The 20,648-nt window shown below is 44.6% G+C and overlaps 1 protein-coding gene across 2 annotated transcripts in view; it reads right to left on the bottom strand.

Moving 5' to 3' along the window:
• The window catches only part of TMEM241 (transmembrane protein 241), a 113,587-nt gene that overhangs the window by 70,438 nt on the left and 22,501 nt on the right, over positions 1–20,648 (bottom strand). For both annotated transcript variants that reach the window (XM_034996277.1, XM_034996276.1), the window contains exons 4-5: positions 19,629–19,710; positions 6,160–6,237 (exon numbers count right to left, since the gene is read on the bottom strand). In XM_034996277.1, the coding sequence (XP_034852168.1) occupies positions 6,160–6,237; positions 19,629–19,710 (160 nt within the window). The remainder of the gene's footprint in view (positions 1–6,159; positions 6,238–19,628; positions 19,711–20,648) is intronic.

The following is a 20,648-nucleotide window of genomic DNA, read 5'->3' as shown; positions in this document are numbered from 1 at the left end:
CCACTCCGCAGAGGAGAGGCTGCTTTTTATTTTAAATGCCTCTGGCTAGAGGAGTCAGAACCTGAGATATGGGGATTAGAACAAGCAATAAATGCATTAGTGAGCTCTGCTTCCCAGGGCTCTAAAAACAACTCAGGAGTTAATGTCAGACGTTCACCTTTTGAGGCTCCTCAGTCCGAAAGTCACCCAGGCATAAGTCCTAGTGATATCTCAGTGTTCTGAGTGGGTCAGGATAACTTCTCAAAAGTCGTATCTCCAAAAATAACAATAAATAGTTAACATTACAGGGGGTCAGCTAACTTACTCGGAGGACCACTCACTCTGGGCCGGTGTTGTTCTAACCCCTCTACATGTATTGACTTATTTCATTATGGGTTAATTAAGTCTCAGGTTATACGCTACAGATGTGGAAACCAAGGCACGGAGAAATTAGCTAAGTTGCCCCGGCTCCCAGGGTCTGGGCTCAGGTGATCTAGCTCCGGAGCCGGACCTTTTATGGTGCTATTCTGCTGCAACCAGCCCGCCAGCCCTGCAGGACACCCCACCAGCCCTGCAGGACACCCCGCCAGCCCTTTCAGACGACTACCTTCATCTGCTGCTTCCTCTGCCTGCCCGGAGTGCCCTTTGTCCCTGCACTTTGAAAATTCCTATTATCCGCAGGACTGGGTTCAAATCTTGCCCTTGGCCCTTCCAAGCAGACTTACCGGTGGTCACCCCCGGTCCACCCACACCCCTGTTCCAGCCCATATAACATTCTGTGGGCATCCCGGAGTTTATGTGTTGGCTCCTCCATTCAGCTGAGCTCTGTGAGGGTGATCAGCGTGTCCAGTTTAGCTCCATAGCTGCAGGCCTAGCCAGATGTTTGATACACAGTGCAGACTTAAGAAATGCTAGACAAACGAACAAAAGAATGAAGAGCAGCATTCTAATGTTCAACTGTGACAAGTCTATCTGCAAGGTAGCGAGACTAATTCCACAAGCCCCACGTTACCTTAGAGTCAAATTTCGTGTGCGTGTGTTTGCGCATGCACACACAAAGTACCATGGGAGGTGACGATGAACCACAGCTCCAGATAGAGTTTATCCTTATAACCTGGGAACAAGGTCACGAGGAGGTCAACCTTCCTCTCCAGAGTGGAGTCTGGTGAAACCGACACATACTGGACAAAAGAGGTCTCACTGTGAGTCACAGGTAAAGTCTAAGAGGTGTCATATAGCTGTGCTCCTGGTAATACGTGGTCACTCTGTCGAGGCTCCAGGCGAAATGATCAGGAAAGTGAATCAATCATGCAGGAACAGATCACAGCCAATCTTTAATCTTTATCACAGAGAAGATTTTAATGCCAACCTACTAGATACCACCTATAAGTCTAGAAACAGGGATTGGCCAACACCTCATATTCCATGTGGAGTGGAATGAGGACATGAATAGAGATTCCTGACAAACTGATCAATGGAAAATAGGATATATTATATTATCTGTGTAAGAATGTCTATATATGTGCATTGAAAAAAAGTCTGACAGAATAGAGTAATATCCTGTGCGAAGTAGGATCACAGTTGATTTCTGGGACTTTCTTCCTCTGCATATTCTACAACTTACTATTGTTTATTACACTCATAAAGGAAAGAAGGTTTTTTAAAATGACTAAGTATGTAATTCATGCCACTGTTTCCTAATTTGCCCTGACAAGAAAGGATATTGTTTACAAAGGAAATAATCAATGAAACTAAAAGACAACCTACTGACTGGGAGAAGATATTTACAAATGATGTATCTGATAAAAGGTTAGCATCCAAAATATATAAACTCAACAATATTATACAACTCAACACCCAAAAAAACAAATAATCTGATTAAGAATGGGCAGAAGTCATGGACAGACATTTCTCAAAGAAGACATATAGATGGCCATACAGACACATGAAAGATGCTCAACATCACTCATCATCAGGGAAATGCAAATCAAAACCACAATGAGATATCACCTCACACTTGTCAGAAAGGCTAAAATCAACAACACAAGAAACAACAAGTGCTGGCGAGGATGTGGAGAAAAAGGAGCCCTCGTGCTTCTCTGGTAGGAATGCAGACTGGTGCAGCCGCTATGGAAAACGGTATGGAGGTTCCTCAAAAAAATTAAAAATAGAATTACTCTATGATCCAGTAATTCTACTACTGAGTATTTACCCAAAGAATATGAAAACATCAACTCGAAAAGATACATGCACCCCCATGCTTATTGCAGCATTATTTACAACAGCCAAATTATGAAAGCAGCCCAAATACCCATCGATAGATGAACAGATAAAGAAGTGGTATATATACATACAATGGACTACTACTCAGCCAAAGAAAATAATGAAATCTTGCCGTTTGTGACAACATGGATGGAGCTAGAGAGTGTAATGCTAAATGAAATAAGTCAGTCAGAGAAAGACAAATACCATATGTATAATTTAAGAACTAAAAAAACAAACATAGAAAAAAGATAAAGCAAAAAACAGACTCTTAACTATAGAGAACAAACTGAGGGGAGGTGGTGAGGGGATGGGGGAAATAGGTGATGGGAATTAAGAGTACATTTATCATGACGAGCAGTGAGTAATGTATAGAATTGCTGAATCACTATATAGTACACCTGAAACTAATATAACACTGTATGTTAACTGTACTGGAATTAAAATTTTAAAAAAGAAATGATGTTGTTTAGTGTTAGGGACGAAATGGAGATGAAGAATCAAAATATTTTGGTGTTTATCCAATTTCTACCAAGGACAGGTCCTCTCAGCCTGGAAGTCTGGCCCCTGGTCTCTGCCTGATGGAAATAGCCCCGAAGACACTCTAACCTGTTTCCTATACTCAACCTCACCTATGTGATCCGACTGGTCCATCAGGAAGCAATACCCTGTAGAGATGCCTGGATCTCTTCCCCAGACCAGGTAAATCTTCATTTTCAATTCACAACAAAAGCATCCACTGTGTAGATAAGAAGCATGAGTCAATCTCCCAGAAGCTGAGCAGCTCTTGGGGAGTGGCTGAACTTCAGTGACTAGTTAGTGAATATTCACCTTGGCAGTGGTTCTGGGACTGGATTTTGGGGCTACGAAGACAACCACGTGGTCCCTGCCAAGAGGGGGCTCAGAGGAAGCAGACAGAGACCCAGGGAAACTCCTACCGCATTTCATTGAACTTCTGATGCCACCGAGTATAAAATCCCCCATTCTTTATATATTCCTAAGAAAGGAAGTGTTTGACCAGGGCACACCATTGATTATAGAAGCATCCTGACTGCAGACAGTGAATATTTTTTTTTAACGTGAGAAAAAGCAGCACGTGTTAGAATTGATGAAATACGGAAATCGCAAGGTGGTGTGCTAAGTGATGTCAGGGAGCGGTCTCATGCTCCTTGTGGTGTCAGAGGTGTCAGGTTCCAACTGCACGCAGACCAGCCTAAAATACCAAGGGCCTCCCTCGTGAGACCTCGAGAGTCGCCACCATGCCCTCTCTCACCTCCTGCAGTCCTGTCTCCTCCACAGACAGCTGCATGAACTGTCAACACTGTAAATCTGATCAGTCCGTCTGGGCTTTCACACCCAACCCTGGCCTCCCACTGCACTCAGCATACACGCCAAACGCCCAGGTCAGCCTCAAAGGCTCGTCCTAAGTCTCCAGCCTCATCCTAAGCCATCCTCTCTTTCTTATCAAGCACCCAGCCACACTGGCCCAAAGTGACTCCTGCCAAGTCCCCTTCTACATCTGGTTCTTTGCATCTGCTGCTTCCCCTTCCTGGCCCCACCTGGTGAACTCCTGCTCAGCCTTTGTCTGTGGTTAAATGTCACCTCCCCATAGTGGCTTCTCTGTCCGTACAGTCCAGCAGGTGGGTGTCATGATTTGCTCAGCTGATGCTCTGTAGGAGTAGCCCAGAGCAGCGGGACCATGCCCCTTCCTCCCTACTGTAGACCCAGAGCCTGGCATGGTGGGCGGGTACACATGTACGTAAAAGTATTCAGAATGAATGAGTGGATGCTTGAAGAGGTTCTCTGACAGATCAGAGAAAAGAACACATCACGACATGGTCTAGGAAAAAAGAGAAGTTTGGTTGTGGCTGGAGTTTCTAAAACCCGAGAGGGGTATGGCACCTTTGCATGCCTCCATGCAGGTCATGGGCAGCCCCCATGTCCGTGGGCGGACATGATCAGATCTGTTTCAGAAGGTCACTTGGGTGCAGTGTGGAGGAAGGGGAGTGTCGGGAGAGGCAGGGAAACCAGCCAGGCACACGGCACATCGGGCAGGCGAAGGCAGGTGATGGCGCGCACAGAACACGATAACCATCTAAGCCAGGACTGCTCACCCCAGGCCCTACTTGGCTGCCCAAGGGTTCAGGGGAGTAAGATCTCATTTGGCCCCTAACCAGGTAGCCCTGAAAAAAGAATGAGGACCTGAACCAAGGTGGCCACAGAGTGAGAACAGAGAGGAGGGGACAGATTCAGAAATAGGGTGTAGGGGGGAAGGAAGACCAGAGCAGGACTCTAAGGGGACCCCTATGTTTCTGACTTGGGTGGTGATGACCAGGATCAGGATCACCATGTAAGAAGCAGGTTGTGAAAACAGAGCAGTCCCAGTTTGATCCCTTTGCATTTCATATGCCCAGGAGACAGCTTTGGGGAGAGCCAGAGGCAGCAACCACAGGGGTCTGAGCTCAAGGGAGAGGTCTGGGCTGGACATGGGGCCCAGGAGTTCCCGGGGCACTGAGGAGGATGCTGCCATGGGCATGGATGAGACTGTTCAGAAAGTGTGTGCGTGGGAACAAAGGGCACCTGACACAGAGCCCTGGGAGACCCTGTAGGGCAGATGGAGGAAGGAGGAGGAGCCAGAGACTGGGGAAGAGAATCAGCAGGTCACGGGAGCCGAGAGACTCAAGGGAAGGCGGCGGCGAACCTGGTGATGAATGGTGTAAAAGGCCAACAGAGTCGCATCAATGCAGGCCCCAGTGGCTTCAGCCAGGGCAAGTTCAGGGTAATGGTGGGGGCAGGAGCAGGCTGCAGGCGAGAGGGCCACAAGACCGAGAACAGCTCTGAAGCCAACCCTTCCTCAGGTGCTGTGCTGGGGGAGGGCAAGGATGCGGTGGGGCGGGGGTGGAGGGGTGCACAGGCGAGGGAGCCTGCTGGCATGGTTTCAGAAACAGCTTTCCAGAGCTGGGGTAGGGTGAGCGGGTCTCCCAGGGCCTGCTCCATCCTTGGGGGCCTGAGAACATGGAGAGTGTCTGTGGGCTGAGGGAAGAAAGGCAGCAGAGAGGGAGAGAGGTTAGCTCTCCGGGACAGAAGAGGCAGTCGGTCCATGGGATGACAGGGTGCATGGGTGTGCGGAGGGGCCTCGGCCATGGGAAGGACGCCTCTCTCTCCTGCATGCCTGTAAGGAGTGAGCTGCCTGAATGACCAACTAGCCTCTCTAGTTGAAAAGTTCCAGATTTCGAAACCATTTCGAAAGGGCAGATTTCGTTAGAAAGGAAGAACTCCCAAGAGGGGAACCAAATTAAAACCACCACTAATAGCGTTAATAAATACAGCAAACATGTACAGAGCACCTACTCTGCGCCAGAAACCGCTGGACGCACTTCACATGGGTGCCTCGCTCTGTCCTCCCAACAACCGTAGGAGCTGGGTGTCATCACTATCCCCCTCTTCCACGGGGAGGCACAGAAGGTGAAGACACTTGCTCCAACTGGTGTGACGCGGAGCTGGGCTTGGGAAGCAGGGGGGACTCGCCCAGGGTGGGCTGATGCTCCCAGCACCCTATGCGAGGCTCTGCCATAGGTTTCCCAGCGGCCCTGGGATGAGCTGCAGGCGGGAAGGCTGCCCCCCACCACCCCTCCTCGGCCCACAGTAAACTCCTCCTTGTATCCCAAGGTGCTCGCTCTGCCCTGAGCTGCAGCTGAGCGCCGTTCAGATCCACGAGCATTCCCACATACGTCTGATGAACCGAAGGGAGGTCGAAAACATGATCCTTGAAATGAGGGACGACTGCCAGGCAGTCGTGACCACTGTCAGGAAACAGATGGCAAGACAAGGTAGACACTAATTTGGGCCATAAGAAAAGGTGCATCTTTGAAATTTAAAGCAAGGGAAGCGAAACTAGCATTTTGCATTACCATTTACCTCTTTCCGAAAACACTTCTGGTGCCCACAGAGGATAACTTCAGCTACATTATGCAAAGTGAGAAACACAGGAATGGCCTGAAAGAAAACAGAATGTAATAAGCATGAAAATGTTTTCTTTGATCCCATAATTACATAATACTTGATTTCTGCTTAAAAATAACGATCCGTGGGAACTTTTGGCACCCACATTTACAAGCCTCTCCAGCAAAAATTCTTCTGCATGGATTAGCGCTCTCTGTTGTAGTATTATACTTGGCAAGGTGGACGTAGGGGCTCAACACATATTTATTAAGCACCTACTGCGTGTCAGGCACTGCACCAGATGCAGGAAACGCATCCCGTGCCTAGGGTGGATATGTGATAGGGAGACTGTCCCTATCGAGGTAAGAGCTCTCGTGGGATACGCAAAAAGGCGCACCTATCCCACGTGGGCAGAGGAAGCGAAGTCCAGAGGCTAAATGAGAACGGAATGACAAACTGGAGTGAGCCAAACCAGAGGAGCAGAGGGTGCTGCAGTCCAGGTGAGAGTGAACCCGCTCCTCCGGGAACGGGGGTGGGGATGGGGGTGGGGCTGAGTAGCGGACCGTGAAGGGAGAAGCTGGGGAGAGAAACGCTGGGAGGTCATCAGGCCATATCAGAGTCAGGACAGTGCCAAGAGCCAAGGAGCCGTTGAAGAGTTTCAAGGCAGTGACATGATTTGATCTGCATGTTTAAAGGAACTTGGGCTCCCAGTAGAGGACAGAAGGCAGAGACGGTTGGGAAAGTCTGGGGTGTGGCAGACTGAAAAATGGGCTCCCGCAAGACAGTCACACTCTAATCCCCAGGACCTGTGAATGTCACCCGACATGGCAAAAAGGGGTCTTTGCAATTGTGATTAAGTGCAGAACTTGAGGTGGGGAGTTTGCCCTGGGTTATCTGGGTAGGCCCTACATGCAAACACATGTATTTGTAAGAGATTTGACACACGCAGAGGGGGAGGTGACGTGACCACAGAGCCAGGGACTGCAGTGATGCGGCCGCAAGCCAAGAAATGTTAGCAGCCGCCAGAAGCTGCAGGAGCCAAGGACTTGGATTCTCCCCCAGAGCCTTCGGAGTGCACTGCAGCCCTGCTCCCACACCTTGATTTGGGCACAATAACACGATTTCGGACTTCTGGTCTCCACAACTGAAGAGAATAAGTTTCTGCTGCTTTAAGCCACCTGACGTGTGGTTATTTGGTACCAGGGGCCATGGGAAGCTAATACAAGGAATGGCAAGACTGCAGCCTGAACTTGGTAGTGGCAATGAAAATGGAGAGTGTCCACAGTAAGGAAATATTTAGGAGACTGAACCAAGGTAAATATTTGAATAACCAGGATCAACTTTGGAACAAAACAAAACAAAACAAAAAAGGGGAGGGGAAAAAGATATTTAAAAACCCCTAATACTCCAGAGGGTTATTAAGGTACATTTACGATCACTAGGCTATTCGCTAAGAATGGCTGTCTCTCCTAATTCGGTGGCTAATCTTGACCCAATGAGCAGGAAGGATTAAAGGGTATGGGATTTTGTTATGGTCTCTGTTGTTGATGATGATGGCAATATTTCCTGAAAGACAGAAAAAGACCGAGCATAGGTGAAACCGAGCAGAGGCAAACCTTAGTTTGCTCCTCTGTATGGGGATAACAATACCTACGACCCAGAGCACCTGGGAGGAATGACAGACATAGGTAAAGGACCTAGATGAGTGGTTCGGGAGCTCTACATGAAAGATGGTCAGTTTTAACATGTAGCCCGCCCTCAGCAGCCTTGACAGAGGACCCTGAGCAGGGAAATTGCTCCAGTTTGGAGGACCCACTTAAGATGATGCCGCTCGCCTACTTCCAGATGGATCTATTCTTTATCTTTTTGGAGCATATATTTTTACCTTGTTTTTAAAACTCTTATAACTTTGTAGCTCTGCCCTATTTTAGTATTTTGTTCTAACTTGCGCTGTTTTATTTCTTTTGGAGTTCTTGCATTCTATTTTCCTGCCTTTGTAACCGTTTTCTACTCTTAATTTATCTTTCATTAAAAGTGCAACTCAGGGCGCCTGGGTGGCTCAGTTGGTTGGGCGACTGCCTTCAGCTCAGGTCATGATCCTGGAGTCCCTGGATCGAGTCCCGCATCGGGCTCCCTGCTCGGCAGGGAGTCTGCTTCTCCCTCTGACCCTCCCCCCTCTCATGTGTTCTCTGTCTCTCTCATTCTCTCTGTCTCAAATGAATAAATAAAATCTTTAAAAAAAAAAAAAGTGCAACTCAAACTGTTTTTTTCCTTTTAAAATTATACTTTATAAAAATAAATAAATAATAAACCATACTTTAACAATTAAACAATCCAATTAAAAATGGGAAGAAGACATGAACAGACATTTCTCTAAGGAAGACCTACAGATGGCCAACAGACACATGAAAGACACTCGACATCATTCATCATCAGGGAAATGCAAATCAAAACTACAATGAGATACCACCTCACACCTGTCAGAATGGCTAAACTCAAGAAGACAAGAAACAACAGGTGTTGGCGAGAATGTGGAGAAAAAGGAAACCTCGTGCACTGTTGTTGGGAATGCAAACTGGTGCAGCCACTCTGGAAAACAGTATGGAGGTGCCTCAAAAAGTTAAAAATAGAATTACTCTATGATCCAGCCATCACACTACTGGGTATTTACCCAAAAAATACAAAAACACTAATTCAAAGAGACACATGCACCCCAATGTTTATAGCAGCATTATTTACAATAGCTAAATTATGGAAGCTGCCTAAGTGCCCATCGATAGATGACTAGATAAAGAAGAGGTGGTGTGTATATATACACAATGGAATATTATTCAGCCATCAAAAAGAATGAAATCTTGTCATTTGCAACAACAAGGATGGAGCTAGAGAGTATAATGCTAAGGGAGATAAGTCAGTCAGAGAGACAAATACCATATGATTTCACTCACATGTGGAATTTAAGAAACAAAGCAAACAAAGGGGGAAAAAAGAGAGAGACAAACCTAGAAACAGACTCTTAACTACAAAGAACAAACTAATGGTTACCAAAGCAGAGGTGGGGGTGGGGGATGAGGGAAATAGATGATGGAGATTAAGGCGTGCACCTGTGATGAGCACCAGCTGATGTATGGGATTGCTGAATCACTACAGTGTCTACCTGAAACTAATACAACATGGTATGTTGACCACACTGGAATTAAAATTAAAAAAAAAAAAGTGAAGTTAAAAAAATCATACTTTATTTTTATTATTTCCCAATTTTTCATGTATCTTTTGTGCTTTTTATTCCTCTTAAATTTTTATATTTTGAATTAATTTTTATGTGTTTTAAGATCGTTAAAGAGATTTTTTTTTCACTGGCTTTATCCATTAGGCCTATGTTTGGCAAACTTAGGGCCTGGCCTTCCAGTTCTTGGCTTAAGATAGCAAAGAAAATCTTGGACAGGTTAATTATGTGTACATGAAAATGAATACAAAAGGGTGACTTGGATGTTATTTATTTAAAATTAAGACCTTTTTAAAAATGCTTTTGCCTCCTTGACTATAAAGACAGTAAGGAGACCAGATTTAGGAACTCTAGACCCTAACTCCAGACCTCAAAGAGGCTAATTTTCTCCATTTTAATAAACTGTGACTAGGTTTTTCAACCTCCCTAGGCCCTGCTCTGATCACATTCTGGAAAAGGATCTATCGATACACATAGAATTGGTTTTCAAGGACACTAATGAGAGCTACCAACAATGTGTTGGACACAGTGCTAATTATTTTAATTGCATTCTCTTATTTAAATCTCCTTCCAACAACTCAATTAGTGGGTGCTCTTACCTTGATTTACAGAAAGGAGCCTAATGCTTAGAAGATGAGGCAACTTGCTGAGTGCTCACAGCTGGCTCAGGGCCAAGAGCTGTGGCTCCCATCCAGGCTTCTCCAACTGCAGAGTCCGTGCTCCTAACCTCAATACCATGATACCCCAAATTACAGCAAGTCCCCCAGGGTAACCTTCCTGGCCCTATAACTGTCCACCAGTCTGCTTCCTCCAATAAGAACACTGGTATGATCTAAACTACATGAACTCAGTAAACTCTGTGACATGTTTTAAAGGACAGTTTCCATTTCTACCTTAACAAATTTAAATCTGGATTTCTCAAGCCATTTTCCCACTGAGAAGCTAGTAGGCTTCAGAAACAGTAAGTCTACAATTGATGATCTCAGCCTCCGTAGAGGTCTATGAAAAACAACTATTAACGCAGTTCGCAAACTTTAATTACTGATTTTCCTTGGCCTCTAACTCCGTACAAGTCCCAGTCTGTGAACTGTGCTATCCATTCAGGAGACCCTCGAGTGACTGATTCTTTTAGAAAACCTGCCTTTTAAAGAAAACAAAGAAAGAAAACCAGCCCTTTGTTATCTTACGGAGTGAGGCTCAGCAGGACTTATGTCAAATCAGACAAAAGTTCTGAGAAATTCTAATAGCCATAATAATAACTAAGATATACTGAATGCTTATTATGTGCTAGCCGCTTTTCTAACTGCTTTTGCGTACCTCATTGTCATAATAACTCTATGAAGTAGATACTATTAACATCCCCATTATGCAGATGAGAAAATGAAGGAATATATTTTGGTTCTCTCTTTTAACCTGCCTCTTGATAATTTGAAAACCACTTTTGGAAAATCTATATACTTGCTTGCTGCTAAAGAGAACAGAAACATAAGTATGTTCTTCCACGTCAGGACTCTAGGAATGGCCTCAACCACTTGGTTGAGGTCCTACCATCCTTCATCAGGAAAAATGGTCAAGATCAACTACTATAAAGCCCGTATCATCATTTTTAACACAAAATGTAATTAATCAAATTCAACTACACTGCAGCCCAATCCATTTAGTTACTTAGGGGCACAGTTTGCAACTAATTTTTCTTAGACTACATTAGCTTAAAATTCAACATCTTACCATGTACTACTGGACATTTTTCTCTGGTTGTGAAGAGAAATTGGTATCTATACTTAAAATTTTTCATTATTCCCATGCTTTCCAGAATGGAAATTTTGAGGCTTTGATTGTTATTTGTTCATGTGTTGGGCCTGAGTTAGAACAGTTTTCTGTGGAAAATCTTGGCCCTGCACATAGGCACGGCCTTGGGTCCTTCTGCAGACACTGACACTTCCCTTTTCCAAGCAGTCCTGGGTCAGCTTCTTAATTTTTGTAAAAGAATGTTAATCCTATCTTCTCTTTGGGTGATTTTTAAATATGTAGGTGTGGGCTTAATCTACAAGAGAGAATAACTGCACTCCAGGCCTGACCTGTTGGCTACCCAATTTTTATCAAAAGCATGCACGTGGGAAACAATATTTCTGGAGGGTTGCCTGAGGGCAGCCTGTGAAGGGAGCCAGATACGCAGAGTAGAGGTTTTAGGCCCAGACAACTGCTCCTACTGAACTCTTCTATTTCATCATGCATCCAAAAATGCTCTAAGAACCCTAGAAACCAGGTTGTCATGGTGTTCATTATAAGGGTGTTATTAAAGACCCTGCCTCACTAAGTGGCCCAGCCTACCTTTTTTGAGGACTCAGAACCTGAAAGCAAGGAAGCTTTGCTCTTCTTCAGCTCTGACCTCACTCTTCTTTCTCTTGCAACTTTTTAAATCTGAAGATCACTGACACACAATGTTACATTAGTTTGGGGTGTACAACATACTGAGTCAACACTGCTATATGTTACACTCTGCCTAACGGGGTAGCAATGACCTCTACTCTCATCTTACAAGCATGAGAGTCCCGTAACTTCTTTATTTCTTATTTTTAAAAAGATTTTATTTATTTATTTGAGAGAGAGAATGTGCATGAGCAGGGGGAGGGACAGAGGGAGAAGCAGAGTCTCCCTGAGTCTTGTAACTTTTTTATTTGGCTACAGAATGCTGAAAATTGAATTCAGGCCCCAACTGCATTATTTTGTAGGATATTACAGCATAAATTTCTATGTGCTAAGTCTCTCCGTGGCCTCATCTAGTTCTTCTATTATTCTGTACCTAGATTTCTTTTAAAATTCTGTTCATAAAAAATGTCTGTTTTGGGGCGCCTGGGTGGCTCAGTCAGTCAAGCATCTGCCCCTTGATCTCAGGTCAGGTCTTGATCTCAGGGTTGTGAGTTCAGGCCCCGTGTTGGGCTCCATGCTGGGTGTGGAGCCTACTTAAAAAAATGTCTATCTTATTTTAATTATTCTTTTAAGCCACCACCCATCCTTTGTGGAAGATGGTGAGGTATTTGAATAAGTATATGTACATATCCATGAATACATTCATAAGTTGACTTGTGTGAGTTAAATTTAAGTGTTCATTTACATTAATCTTATGATTCTGTCTTTATATGGCAAAGCCCTTGAGTGCAGAGGACCAGACTCCCCTCTTAACAGTGTAATCTCCAGGATGAGTTTGGAGGCCATCTCTGTTGTTCATTTGTTCATCACCAAAGTAGCTGGCCTGTCTTATGGACCTTATTGTGACATTTTAAAATACCAGGAGTTCTTCCACTTTGTTGAGATGCCTGGGCATAAGAAAAGGTTCAGGGGATGGCAGCTTATTCTAGCTCATTCACTTTGGGGCATAAATGTACAGGCCAGAACAGAGGGCAAACTGGCCTACTCTCAGTGAATTGTTCTTTTTCTCATACTTTTTATCCAAGTGCATAGAAATGAATGAGGAGTTAAACCAAATGTGCATATCCTACGGTGCCCAAAAGAATTCTGAGCAAAGCAAATGAGAACCTGTTATCATCCCCTCCTCTTCATATAATCCTCAAGAAAACCTCTATCAGAGTCCAGGGTTTGTTTGTTTGTTTTTTTAATAAATACTTCTAAATTGAGGTAAAATATACACATAAAATTTACCATTTTAACCACTTTTAGGTGTACAGTTCCGTGGTATTAAGTACATTCCACACTGTTGTGCAACCATCACTACCTTCTAGCTCCAGAACTCTTTCATCTTGCAAAGTTCAAACACTGTCCCCATTAAATACTAACTCCTCATTCTCTTCTCCCTCCAGTCCCTGGCAAGCACCATTCTGCTTTCTGCCGCTCTGATTTTGACTACTCTAAGCACCTCATAGATGTGGAATCAGACAGTATTTGTCCTTTCGTGACTGGCTCATTTCACTTAACATGATGCCCTCAAAGTTCATCCACGGTGTCACATGTGTCAGAATTTCCTTCCTTCTTAAGGTTAAATAATACTCCATGGCATGCATTTGCCACATTTTGTTTATCCATTTCCTGATCCATGGACACTTGGGTTGCTTCCAACTTCTGGCTATTGTAAATAATGCTGCCATGAACACAGGGGTACAAATATCCGTACTTCCAATTTTGGGGGGGGAGTATAAACCCAGAAGTGAAATTGCTGGATCATACAGTAAGTCTGTTTTTAATTTTTTGAGGAACAATCCTACTGTTTTCCAGAGCAGCTGCACCAGTTTTGATTCCCAACTATGGTGCCCAAGGGTTCCAATTTCTCCACATCCTTCCCAACACTGGTTATTTTCTGGTTTTCTGAGGACAGCCATCCTAATGGGTGTGAAGTAGTATCTCCTTATGGTTTTGATTTGCATTTCCCTAATGATTAATGATGTTGAGCATCTTTTCCTGGGCTTATCAGCCATCTGTACATCTTTGGAGAAGTGTCTATTTGAGTCTGTTGGCCATTTTTGAATTGGGTTGGTTTTCGTTGTTGAGTTGAGGACTTATCTCTATATTCTGGATATTAATCCCCGCTGAATGACAAAACTAAAACAATTTAGTAACAAATTTGATGCCCTTTATTCAAGGGAAAACAACTCTTGCATTGGGGGAGTATGGTACCCCAGAAGCAGTGGAGCCCTCCTCCCAACGGGTGCTGGACAAGGCTGAGTTTTATGAAGCATGAGAAGTGGCAATGGGGAAAAGCTTTGATTGGCTGGGACAGCATAGCTGGCCTTCTTTTTTTTTTTTTTTTTTAAGATTTTATTTATTTGACAGAGAGACACAGCGAGAGAGGGAACACAAGCAGAGGGAGTGGGAGAGGGAGAAGCAGGCTTCCCGCCGAGCAGGGAGCCCGATGCGGGGCTCGATCCCAGGACCCTGGGATCATGACCTGAGCCGAAGGCAGACGCTTAACGACTGAGCCACCCAAGCGCCCCTGGCCTTCTTCTTTAGGACGATCAAGGAACAAGGAAGTAAGTATAGAACCCAGAGTTGCCTTGGCATTTTGGGATTGGTTGTCTGGATGTACTGTGTTTCTGGTCGAGCGGGGCATTTCCAGGAATGCTAAAGTTCGCTTTCCTGATGTAGCACCCCAGAAAGGAGGAGCTCCATCTTGGGCCTAAAATTTTATTTCCACATCCCTTATCAGATAAATGATTTGCAAATACTTTCTCCCATTCATTGGGTTGCCTTTTTACTCTGTTGATAGTGGCCTTTGATGCACCAAAGTTTTTCATTTTGATGAAGTCCGATTTATCTATTTTTCTCTTTGGTTGCCTGTGTCTTTGGTGTTGTATCCAAGAAATCATTGCCAAATCTAATGTCATAAAGTTTTCCCCTCAGAGCCCTGTTTTAAATAAGTCATTTTATAAGGGTTATGGAGAACGTCATCTTTAAAAATTTATTTATTTACTTATTATTTTAGAGAAAGAGAGAGAGCGGGGGTGGTGGTGCTGAGGGACAGAATTGCAAGCAGACTCTCCACTGAGTGCAGAGTCTCAGTCTCACGACCCTGAGATCATGACCTGAGCTGAAATCAAGAGTCAGATGCTTAACTGACTAAACCACCCAGGCACCCTGAGAATGTCATCTTTAGATGGAGCAAGAAGATAACTAAAATCCTCAGGGAGGGTTTACTCTTTTGCCACTGAGCCTACACCTTAAAAAGTAATCCTTGCAAACGGACTCTGGTGAGCTCTGGTAAGAAAACAACATGAAAGAGGAGAGCTGCCTCAAATGAGCAGTAACAGCGAACTTAAGAGGAAGAGTCTCCATTTCACATCAACAATGACATTCTTTTCCTTTGCAGATCCAAGTTCCTTTATGTAATATTCGAGCCAAACAAATGGGGGGGGACTCATGGGCTCCAGTTTGCCTAACTAATTTGCTCCATCTGGGTCTAATTATCCATGTGCGTTTCCTCACCAACACCCCATCCAATCTCCATCGCAACGTGTGGAGTGAATGTCGTGCCCGTGGAAGACAAACCCTGACAAGCAGATAGGGAAGGACCAAGATCAAAGAGCTGGGTGAGAAACCAAGAGCAGTCCTGTCAAGATGCCTTAACTTGGGGCACCTGGGTGGCTCAGTCGTTAAGCGTCTGCCTTCGGCTCAGGTCATGATCCCAGGGTCCTGGGATCGAGTCCCACATCGGGCTCCCTGCTCTGCAGGAAGCCTGCTTCTCCCTCTCCCACTCCCCCTGCTTGTGTTCCTGCTCTCCTATCTCTCTGTCAAATAAATAAATAAAATCGTTAAAAAAAAAAAAAGATGCCTTAACTTGGATTTGCAGAGTCCTGCAACGACGGACCCTGGCTTCCCCAAAGCAAGAAAATGACATGGTTTGAGTGGCCAGATCACCAAAACCAGGATGGCCTCTCACTGGCAAGCTCACTAATGTCTGACTTTGCACATCTGTTCTAAACACTCACCAGCACAGGCTTTGAGGCAATCCTGTCCAGCTGACCAGGCTTCAGCTGGGAAATTACAACAAGAGTATTAATGACCGGTCGAGGTTGTACTGACCCTCCAAAGACTGACACTCACGCCATCAGAACCGTCATCACTGACCTTATTCAGCATAGGATAGCTGGAGAAGCTGACCCAAATTAGCCCAAGTAGAAGGGACAGCAAATACACGGTTCCTCTCCACTCCCCCCAGCCCAGTCCTCATGGGCTGATTTCCCCTGGTTGATGTAATTTAGGGAGGAAAGAGGGTAACTTTTGGAGGTGAACTGTTGTGGTTGGACAGGCTTGGGTTTGCACCTCCGCTTTAACATTTATGCATTGTTGACCTTGGCCAAATATTTGGATCTCAGTTTTCTCATCTGTAAGTGGGAGTAATTAAGTCTGACTTTATATGTCATGAAGAGGGGCGATGGAAAGTGCCCCACACATACTAACACCTCAAGGTCAGGAACCATCTCTTATTTGTCTTTAAGCACCTAGCACATAGTAGATCCCTGATAAATATCTGCTGAACGGATAGCCCCAAGAATAACTCCCTTCCCTTAACTCTGTACATCATTTGGTTGTGAGGTAGAAAAATCAGTAAAGAATTTTCCCTGCTGCGCCTTTACAGAGTTAAACCTGCTTCCTCTTAGGAGTTGCACATCAGAAGAGAGCTTCGAAATCTTGTCAGATAAAGGAGGGCTTTATGGAGCAGAACTCCCTGGAAAGTGTTCTGCATAACAATACACCCACGGCTTTTAACAGAGCACTTTCCCCCAATTCCTTGTGGATTCATTAAACTGACAGCTTGGCACCAGCATATTGATGCCTGTTTTCTATCTAACACAAGCTGTATGAGTGCCTTGTGTTTAACCCACCCTATAAATTTGTAAGCAACTATGTAAAAACAAAAAACTCAAAAAACAAAGAAAAGATGCTGGGTTGTTATTTCACTCAGAAACAATAATGAGTGTCTCTTTTCTGTACTCCTCCCACTCTAATTGGGTATATTTGGGTTTGGGTTGTTTTCCTTTGCTCAACGAGTTTGAATTGCAGCAGCTTCTTCTTACCCTTTAAAGAAGGCTGTGCCCTAGGCCAGGGCCACTGATAGTACCAGTTCTCCCCCAAAATAAGGAACTCGAGCCAGAAGGTAAATCAGGGCACTGCTTCCTTCTTCAAAAAGTCTTGCTATGAAAAAAAAAATGTCAGCTCAACGAAACTGTGTTTAGTGCCAAAGTTGATGTACATTCTGGCACAATCTCCTTATGGACAACTAACAGAGCTCACAGACTGACACCACCACGTGTGATCACCCTCCGAGAAGCAGTGTTCTTGGTTACAGAACTCCCCGTCTGCCTAAGAATGTACTGGACTGACCTTTACAATTGACTTCTGAGGGATTTTAGGCTATCTAGTATCCTTAGCCCTTCTTTTGGTGAAGCATCCCAATATCAAGGATCTGCCACCCCCTCTCTCAGTCTATGGGATCCAGACAGGGATCTTGTCTGAGCAGGGCTGGCCAAACAGTGCTCTGAGTCTCTGCAGCCACAGTGAATGGTCCAGGAACACCCGTACCCAGGGCCGAAAAATCAGCATAATTCCATCTTCCTGGTGAGCTTTCAGACCTGGGAAGGGCAGTGGCCCTACTGGTGTATTCAGAGTGAATCCTGAGGTTCCTGCAGGAGCTACGAGGAAGAGTCTCTTTCCATTACACTTCATGTTGTAAGGATGTGAGCCTAGAGTCAACAACACCCAGGAGGGGAGAGCCTGGCTGTGAAATGGAGCAAAGACAAGAGCAGAACTAAAGACAGAGAGACAGAAACTGGGTTCTGAGAATGTCATTGGAACCTCTGGATCAAGCCTTGCCTGATCTACAGCTTTTCAATTCTGTGAACCAGTTCATTTCCTTTTTGCTTAGAACAGTTTATGAGCTTTCTGTAACTTGTAACTAAAAGAGTCTAAAGTTACGCCTGACTACTCTACCCTGAGCTATTCTAAAATCCACGTATGCTGGCCCTAAAGAGACAAATCTGAAAAGGCAAAAGGTCTGGAGTCAGAGGAGCTGCCACAAGCTGAGGCTAGAGGCAGGTTACCAAGACTTTCCACACCTGAGTGCCTTCCTCTGTCAGGTGATTAACATCTGCTTCATCCGCCGCCTGTCAGGTGACTGAGAATCACATAAAAAGATACAGAGGAAATCACTATGGAAACATACAAAAAAGCACTGTACAAATAAAAAATGTTATTATTAGCACAACAATAGTTATTCAAACTTCAAAATTCTGGCGTCTATAACTATCCAGATCCTATAGGAAATTTTCAAAGCCTTTGAACAAGAATACATTGTTTTTCAAATGAACGAACATAGGGGATGAAAAGAAGAGAGGCAAACCAAGAAACAGACTCTTAACTGTAGAGAACACACTGCTGGTTACCAGAGGGAAGGGGGATGGGGGGATGGGTTCTATTGGTGATGGGCATTAAGTAGGGCACCTGTTGTGATGAGCACCGGGTGTTATATGAAGTGTTGAATCACTACATTCTACACCTGAAACTAATATTACACTGTATGTTAACTAACTGGAATTTAAATTAAAACTAAAAAAAAAAGAATGCATTGTTTTTATCAACACCTGTATTCTGCTATACGAGGGGGAGCGCCCTCTGCAGGCCAGCATGTGTAAAGCGAGGCAGCAGACACGGAAGCCGACAGAATGAAGGGGCAGCCGGAAGCCAGTGCAGGTCTCAGGTTCTGGGCTGAGCACCAATATGTGCTGTGGGTCATTTCTTGGGCCCACCCAGGACGTTTCTCCCCCATTGGACACAACATCCCAATGACTCAAGCTTATGAATCATGAAAGAAAAATGATGATTTAATCACCGCTAGTAACTCTCAACTGCTATTTTGCAAACTTCAGGGTTGTCCTAACAATAATACTGTTGTGCGGGTAGGCAGATTTTGTGTTTGTTTTAATGTTTTCATATCTGAGACCTAAGGGACCAACATAACAACAGACTTTGCATAAAAAGACTGAACAGTGCCACAAATTTTGCACTTTTCCAAAGGTCACAACACAATCATTTTATGATAGATAAAGACAGTACAAGCAGTCAGGGGACAAGACAGAAAGAGGCATTACTGACTTTTAAACCTTGTTCTGAGTCTCTGGTCAATGGCCATATCAATGGATTCTCTTTTGATGGAAAAAATAACTAAATTTTTATATTTTCATATAATGTAACTGGAAGAAGTTTATTCTTTACAGTTCTCTCCTTTGAGGAGCTCAAACGGGCAGCTGGAATGGGAGAACAGGGGGACACTTGTTTTATTAGTGTCCCCACAGACTGGATACCAACGCTGTGCCAGGCAGGTACATTGCTACTGAGCCCAGCACCCCCCAGTCCACATCACCAGTGGGCAGGGTTACAGTTCCTCAGAAGCAAGGAGTAGGCTGCTCCCGAGGACAGCCTGCATTCAGGCAGAGTGGACTGGCCCTGTCTGGGTCAGCCTCCATAAAGATCACCTCTCTCCCTGCGTCTCCACCTATGCCTCTGCATCTTGTAAAACAAGTTGGCCCGACCCTGTTATCTGGTTATCCTCAATTCAGGGAGAGGGGTAAAAGGCCCCACGTTGTTCTCCAATCTAGCTGTACCATTATGAAAGCTGATGTCGTGTCCCCTACTGAGCCAAGGTGCAATAAGTTAAAAAGCAAACGGGAGGAGGAAAGAAAAACTGTCTCTCTAAAAAGTCTCTAACACTTACCAGTTTGGATAATGCTCTGGAACCAGCATAGATTATACCCACAAACAGCACCGAAGCAGGAAGCCACGTTGAAACATCAGATCTGGGAAGAGGGAAAGAGGCCATCATATTTCTGTCACTTCCTGTCCGAAAGACCTAGCTGGGAGGCATGACCCTTTGGATGCACCAAATACAACGACAGTGCTTGTCGAACATCTCTGAGCGACCCGTGAAGTGTGATGTGTCTGTGTCCACTAAGAATGAGGGAGGCTGACAGAACCATCCAACCACCCCGCCTGTTCCCCAGCCCACAACAGGGCAAGACAAGCTGGAGATGGAAGACGGCTTCCTGCAGTTTGGGAGAGAGAACAGATCTGATTTTTTTTTTAAGGGGCAGTGAACATTATTCTTTGGATTTTAAGAAGCCAGAGGCTTTGAACTCATGCTGAATTATAAAAAACGTAAAGACTATTTACCTAGGCAATATATCAAATGGCTCCATGGAACCACAACAAAAGGAAGAAAGTGTCAAAGGACAGAATTTTAAAAAGAATGCCAGAACTCAAGCTGGGTGGCCATGTGCTGACGTTTCCCACCGTTAACCTGGAATCTCTAAGGACTTCTGAAGGGTGCATTTCTTTGATTCATTTGTGGCCACACCCAAAACTGCTTTTTCTCAATACAATTTAGAATCTTGCTCTCTTCAAGAAAGCAAAATCCCAGTTTTTACATAGAGCACCAATTACTTGCTGCCCCCATCCGTCACCAACACATTTGGTCCACTAACGTCAGTTCCCTAGAGTTATTCTAATAATAGATAGAAATAAATGAAAGCATTCCAGCAGAATTTAACATAATAATCCCAGCTAACTCAATGAACTGCTCTCCTGGGATGGTGCCTGCTCAAGAAATGTTCTTTGTTAACTTTATTAGCACGGGCAGGCGCTCCATCTGTGATCAGACCTGCTTTTGTAAGCTCCCTAGTGAACCTGGTGTTAAAATGTCTCTAGTCTCTAGTGAGGCTTCCAAACCCTACTTCCT

The sequence above is a fragment of the Mirounga leonina genome, unplaced genomic scaffold (genome assembly GCF_011800145.1).
Source record: "Mirounga leonina isolate KUSES-001 unplaced genomic scaffold, KU_Mleo_1.0 Mir_93, whole genome shotgun sequence".
NCBI lineage: Eukaryota > Metazoa > Chordata > Mammalia > Carnivora > Phocidae > Mirounga > Mirounga leonina.
Note: the sequence above shows the minus strand (reverse complement) of the source record. Positions and strands in the feature narration are given on the sequence as shown.